This window comes from Mauremys mutica, chromosome 8 (assembly GCF_020497125.1).
Source record: "Mauremys mutica isolate MM-2020 ecotype Southern chromosome 8, ASM2049712v1, whole genome shotgun sequence".
In the NCBI taxonomy this organism is placed as follows: domain Eukaryota; kingdom Metazoa; phylum Chordata; order Testudines; family Geoemydidae; genus Mauremys; species Mauremys mutica.
Window position 1 is genome coordinate 40151057 of NC_059079.1, and position 6709 is coordinate 40157765.

At 59.1% G+C, this 6709-nt stretch overlaps 1 protein-coding gene across 2 annotated transcripts; it reads left to right on the plus strand.

The window, feature by feature from the left end:
* The first annotated feature begins 858 nt into the window (after window positions 1-858).
* Window positions 859-6363, plus strand: LOC123375878. 2 transcript variants are annotated; one of them, XM_045027243.1, is made up of 3 exons: window positions 859-2195; window positions 3412-3463; window positions 4646-6363. In XM_045027243.1, exons 1-3 carry the CDS (start codon window positions 2166-2168, stop codon window positions 5056-5058), a joined length of 495 nt encoding a protein of 164 aa, XP_044883178.1. In that variant the 5' UTR covers window positions 859-2165; the 3' UTR covers window positions 5059-6363. The 2 variants fall into 2 exon arrangements, with proteins under 2 accessions (XP_044883178.1, XP_044883177.1); XM_045027242.1 differs by lacking the exon at window positions 859-2195 and adding an exon at window positions 2270-2577.
* The last annotated feature ends 346 nt before the right edge of the window (window positions 6364-6709 follow it).

Here is a 6709-nt window from a genome sequence, read left to right on the forward strand (position 1 = left end):
AAGAGATTTACCCAGGCTGTTGGTGGATTCTCCATCACTTGGCAATTTTTGAATCACGATTGGCTGCTTTTTCTAAAAGCTCTGCTCTAGGAACTATTGTGGGGCTGGTCTCTGGCCTGTGCTGTACAGAGAGTCAAACTAGATGATCACGATGGACTTGGACTTGGAATCCATGAATCATTCTCCTTAGGTCCCTTTAAGTGAAGCCCATGGGAGCCCCAGTTCTCACTGGACAGTACTAGAGAACAGACCCCCCGTATGACTGTATCTTCCCTGCCCTGTCTTGATATCCCAAGGAAGCTGGTGCATTTTTTCCAGTCCAACCCCCCATCCCTACCTCCCCACCCCATACACACACACTGGGCTCACTACAGCTAAGCAACTGAAGCTCTTCGAGTTCCACTGAAGTCAAGGCACTTTGCTGAAGTGGGGACCTCAGTAAATAACCAGCTGGCTGTAACCTTGGTCCTTCTTTATCCATCTCCTATGCACCGCTGTTTGCCCCTGCCCCGTGCCATGTGCCAGGCTGGAAATTACATTGCCAGTCCATTGGCACAAGGACCAGGGTCTAAATCTTAGTTGCCTAAACACCCTTTGAAGATATAGGCCCATGTCATTATATCTGAGCCTGGCACACTTCTCCCTGAGGCCCTGCCCCCACCCCACCCCTTCTCCCCGAGCCCCTGCCCCCACCTAACCCCTTCTCCCCGTGGCCCTGTCCCCACACCACCCTAAGCCCCAAGTACCTGCCCCCATCCCGCCCCTTTTCCCCGAGGCCCTGCTTCCACCCTGCCCCTTTTCTCTGAGGCCCTGCCTCCACCCCACCCCTTCTCCCCAATTCCCTGCCCCCTTATTCTCAAGGCCCTGCCCCCATCCCGCTTCATCTCCCCATTCCCTTGCCCCCATGCAGCCCCTTCTCCCCGAGGCTGTGCCTTCATCCTGTCCCTTCTCCCCGAACTCCCCACCCCACATTGCTCCTTCTCCCCAAGGCCCTGTCCCCACCCCACCCCTATGGGGGCCTGCATGTACCTTAAAAAATAGCCTCGGTTTAATGATGTCCCGACATGCAGGTCTAGTACCCAGAAAAAGTAGATGGGTGTGACCTAAACCTGACGAGAAATGTTACGCTGAGTTTTATATTGCCTGCTCCGACCAGAGTACAGTGTACTGCCAAAGACAATGGCAACGCCTAGCAGGTTGAGTCAGGCAGACTTGTAGCCCATGAAGGGGTACCTGCGTGCACTGTCTGCCTGTACGCTACACAATGTAGGCTGTGCATCAGCAGACATGTCGTCAAGCGACCTGGGTCTAGGCTCTGCTACTGACTTGCTGTGTTGTCTTGGCCCAGTCAGCAAATTCAGCAAAAATATTTCTTTTGAAAATTTGGACCAGGTCTAATAATAATACAGGCATGGCTGTCGCTCTAATTCCCAGATTTATCAAAAATAAAACTCCACAACTCAGTTTACTTTTATTTATTTAAACTCTACATGAAAAATAAGAGGGCTATCAAAAGGTCACAAATGCATTGCAAACAGAACAGTTTGTACTATATAATTTCAGTGTTATGACCCTCCAGAGTCAAAATCGAGAGATTGGATCCAAAACCATTATTAAAAAAATAATAAATTTGGATTCTGTTTATTCACCTTCTGGGTTTTCAATCTTTAGGATGCACTTGGGTCACATTTTTTCTTTTCTGAACAACCATGAATGCCAGAAACTTACTTATTGTTGTCATGGAAGCTGAGAGTCTCATATAATCATGTGACTCCCGCAGTTGAGGCTTTGCATCAAATGTAGCGAATCTCCTGATAAAATGCAAGCATGGGCAATGTTGTGTGAATGTGTACAGTAAATGGAGATATCCTTAGTCATACTGAGCAGAGAATTGCTTATCAGATTTTCTTCTGAAAATTTTCCTCTCCCTGTCTCTGAATTGAACAGTGCCAGGGTGGAAGATGGTGGCTCATAAGAACGGCCATATTGGGTCAGACCAAAGGTCCATCTAGCTCAGTATCACGTCTTCTGACATTGGCCGGTGGATGTTGACAGACAGACACCCGGTCTGGGGACCAGTCCCATCCAGAGCCTCACAGCGCCTGCCTGATTCACTGTGGTGTTACTCCAATTTAATGCCATTCTCCAAGGGGTTATGCTGGTGAATGCCATTCCAAAAGGATACAGTCTCTAAGGTACAGTCTCTAAGTACCTGGGGTACTTAGGGGTGCTGGGGAGGGGCTGCAGGGAGCCAGGGTCTTGCCCACCTCTGATGCCTGCAGTCCCTTTGTGATGTCAGGACCCGCCTGGTCCTGGCCCTTTATGATGCGTCACTGGAACAAACAGCCCCTCAGGCGAGATCCAGCCACAGCAGTAGCAGGGAGTGCAGTGTCTCCACCCCCAGTGCGCGTCCAGACCGTCCTCCCCAGCATGTTTGATGCGGGAGTGGGGATCATGCAGAGCTGGTTCTGTGCCTGCTTTGACAGCTCCTGGGTGTTGTACACCTGCGTCCTTCTGGTCCTGGTCATCTGGGTGGCCATCGTGACTCAGCACAGCTTCTCCTGGAGAAGCAGGATGGTAGGAGGACCCTCCCCCCACCCCCAAGCCGTCCTGCGCTCTCAGCAGAGCTTGCCTGAACACAGCCTCATGGAAGGGAGGGTGGGTGGGTGGGAGCGCCCGAGGCCCCCTGTTCTGACCAGGCCCCGTTGGGCTGGTGGGGCACATCCACAGAGAGAGACAGGGCCACAGACAGAGCTCGTGGCTCCATTCATTGGTTGTTCCTTACTGCCCCGACCACCAGCTAGTGCTAGAAATGCCAGGGCTCTCCCTCGTGGTCCCAGGGTTCCTGGCACCCCTGGCACTAAGCCAGCTCTGGCCAGTTATTTCCCTCCGCTGGGGGAAGCTGACCAACAAACCCTCCCAGCTCCCTCCCAAAGCCACAAGCTTTCCTGGGTCCCTGGCCTCCCAGCCGGCCAGGGAGAGGGCAGGCAAGAGGTGGGGGGAGAAAGGGGGAATCCAGGACAGATCTTTGGGTTTGGTCAGTTGGGGATCCTGCCTTGGGTCCCAGATCAGTTGGGGAGCTGGGCTCGCAGGTGGGAACCATGGGAGACAGGGAGAGAAGAGGAAGCCAGAGCACATTGTGAAGCCCAAGGGCCTGGTCCCTATTCGACTCATAACACTGGGGGCAGAAATCACCCACTCTGGTGTTGCGATGCCCCGATGTTGGAGGGTGGGGGACCCAGGATTGTTCCAATGACACTTGGATGGGGAGCCCGGGGCATGGCCGAAGGAGCCTGAAGTTCTCCAGCTGCAGGAGGTGGAGGGAAGCGTGGGCACCCCTGGCACCAGGCTGGCACTGCACAGCCTCAGTCTGGGTACCACGTAACTCTGCCGCTTCCTTGGCTCCCGCAGGCTCTTCTGGTCAGCAGGCTCCGGTGGAGGGGGACGGAGGACGAGGGAGAAGGTAAGGCCCTGCCTCACGTTCCCTGACGGCTCCCTGGCTCAGAATCCCAGGGCTTCTCCCAAGCCCTCCACCCTGGCCCAGGGGTCCCACATGAGGCCCCTCAGACTTGGCCTGCCCCTGGGAATAGGAGCAGGAGCCAAGGTGCTGACTGGAGCCGGGATAAGCTGACATGCTGCTAATGAACCGTCGTCTGGGGGCTTTGCAGCAATGGAGGCAAACACCCGATTGTCTGTCCCCTCTGGCAGGTTGTCCCCATGTCCTCCAGGGCTTTGTGCAGGCTAATGGTGAGCATTGGGGGGAGCTACCTGCCCTTCCCAGAACAGGGAAGCTTTGCCAGCAGGAGGCACTGCCCACTGCCCAGCAGATCTTGTCTTAATTTCACCCCGTCTGCTCTGTCTTGGATAGGGGTGTAGCCCCCTGGCACTCCATTGTTGTGCATCGTACCAGGGCTTGCAAGGCCAACGCTGCTAGGTGCCGCCAGCCCCTGACATTTGCCAGAGAGATTTCCTGGGATCCCGCACACTGGCGAGACCCATTTCTGCAGGATGGGGCACCGGCTGGGTTATTTGCACCAGGACCATGTGCCATCCGGGTTTCTGGTACTGGGATAGCGCACCGGCCAGATTCATGGCCCTGGCACAATGCCCGGGCCGGGTTCACGGCGCTGGGACTTCACCGTGGCCAGGTTCACAGCACTGGCAGTGTTTGAGAGGGGGCCCGGCATGGTGCTGGCGGAGTGTTTCATTGGGCTCCAGGCTCTCACAAGCTCAGCATGCCTGGTTCTGGAGCAGCAGCGCAGAGTGGCCTGGGGCCAGGGCACTGGAATGAGGGGGCCGGGGGGCCATGCCCACTGACTTTTGACTGGCTGTAAGGGCGAGCAACAGGAGGCAGGGCGTGCAGAGAAGAAAGAGCAAGCAGGGGGCAGGCTCTTGGAGGGAAGCAGTGGCAGAGGAGCGGGGCTTGGTGTGGGGGCGAGGCCTCGGGAGGAATGGGTCACAGGCGGGCGGGGCGCTGGGAGAAGGAGTGGCACGGAGCAGGGCCTCGGGGTTAGGAGCAGTGCAGGAATGGGGATTCAGGGTTGGGGAGGTACAGGTGGGTGGGGTCACTGTTTGGGTGCCCGTGGCCCCCGCTACGTTCAGGCCCCATCTCTCCTCAGAAGCCCTCTCTGCTGTTCTGTTTTAGGTGCAAAGAAGCAGCGGGTGAAACAGCCGCGTGACTGGCTGTGCCGGGACCCCCCACGCCGTGCTCGCCGAGCTGCCAGGCGCCGCTCCATCCGCCAGCTGCTGTGTGACAACTCAGATTGTGCCCTGTGCAACGAGGCGGCCCAGCAAGCCGAGCGGCTGGTGTACGCTGACAGGGCCAGCGCATGGGTCCCTGCCGGGCCAGGGTCACCTCCTGCTCCCACCTCCCGCTCCAAAGGGAGAAACCTGCTGGGTAGATCCATGTGGAGAGGCCTGGATGTGCTGCAGTGGTGCCGCTCTAGGACATGTGTAGGCGACCAGGTCCTCCCACCCGCGCAGGGCCCCTTCCCACCCAGCAAGTCCCGCTCCCCTCCTGAGCACCAGGCAGGCAGCCGGAAAACGGAGGGAGGATGAGGAGGGGCTGCCCCACCCACAGCAAGTCAAAGGCTCCTCCACGGAGCAGGACGAATGTCTCTTCTGCTCCTCTCTCTGGGATGAGACTCTCCTTCGCGGGCAAGAGCAGGCCCAGAGCTCCTCTTCTCTACAGCATGAGCCGCTCCTACTCGCTTGGGAGCTGAGAACTGGATCGAGCCAGCACGAGCCATTTCTTCCCAGGCATGAGGAGTACCCCAGCCCTGCTCCTGCCCAGCACGAGTCCTTCCCTCCAAGCCAAGCGGAACGTGGCTGAGTCGGGAGTTTCCTCCGCAGAGGCAGAGCAAGGAGCCCCCAGGCCGCTCCCCAGAGGCAGGCGCATTGCCCCAATTGTGTGCCGCTTCTGGCCAAGTCCCCAGGCGGGACCAGGATGTCAGGGCAGGAGGCCAAACGGCAGCGAGACCGAGAAAGCACAGCACCCAGAGCCACGGAGGAAGCTCCGATGTCTCTGCCTGGGAGACCCCTGGTGCAGGTCAGCCCTGGAGCCCTGCGTGTGGCTGGCAGGCTCGAATTGGCCGAAGCGGAGACCCTCTTCCTCCAACGTGACGTCAGGGCGAGTCTCGAGCGGCACATCCAGGTGAAGAGGCTGCAGCACACCCTGGGGCTGTCCTGCACCCTGCAGAGCGCTTTGAAGATCTTCATGCCCCCAGCACCAAAACCCATCGCACGCAAACCCTCGGGGGCAGGCAGGGTGGTGACGATGCCACAGGCCCTGCCCTTCCTGAGCGTCGGCTCCAGGACAGAGCTGGAGCGGCATCTGCAAAGGATGGTGCATCTGAAGAGATGGGGGCTGCCCAGGAGGATCCAGGAGTCCTTGAGGCTGCTGATGCCAGCCACACCTCCACACTCCCGGCTCGGCCCCCTGCCGTCTGGGAAATGGGCTCCAAGGGGGCCAGGCCCAGTGACAAGGGCAGCCCAGACACCCGGCCTCAGAGCTAGAGCCCCAGCCCAGGCCTCCCAGGGCCCCGCCAGAGCGTCCAAATCCGCACCCGGCTCGCACTGCTGCAGAGACACTCGGGAGCTGCAGGGGCACATTGCCAGGAAGGGCTTGGAAATCAGACTAAGCGCGCTGCCTGCCGTGCTGAGGAGCTCTCAGAAAATAGCTGCCCTGGGGCGCAGAGACCTGCTCCTGCCTAAACTGATCCCCCTAGGCTGCAAGGCCCCCCTGGCCCGCCACCGGCTCTGCCCCCTGCTCAGCTGCAAGGCGGGCAGCGTGGAGCTCAACGTGAGGCACAAGCACATCCAGTACCTCTGGGCTCTCCCGACCCTGTACGCAAAGTCCCTGGCCAAGATGGTGCCCTGCCCGCCCGTGCCACCCGCCCCCCTGCTGCCCCTGGGTGTGACCATCGAGTTCTCCCCCCTGGAGACTCCCTTCATGGCCCCCGAGGGCCGGGAGCTGCTGGAGAGGCATGTCCTGAGGAAGCAGCTGCAGCACGAATGGGGCCTGCCGGGCCTGGTGCGGCGATCGCTGAGGTGTTTCATGCCACCCCCGCCCACGCGCCCCAGGCCCAAGAGGAGCGACCGGCCGGCAGCCATGGAGCTCTGTGTCAGCAGCGGGGCCCCTCCCATCCCTCTGGCCACCAAGAGGGAGCTGGAAGCCCACATCCGGCGGAGGGTGGCCGAGAGGAGGTGG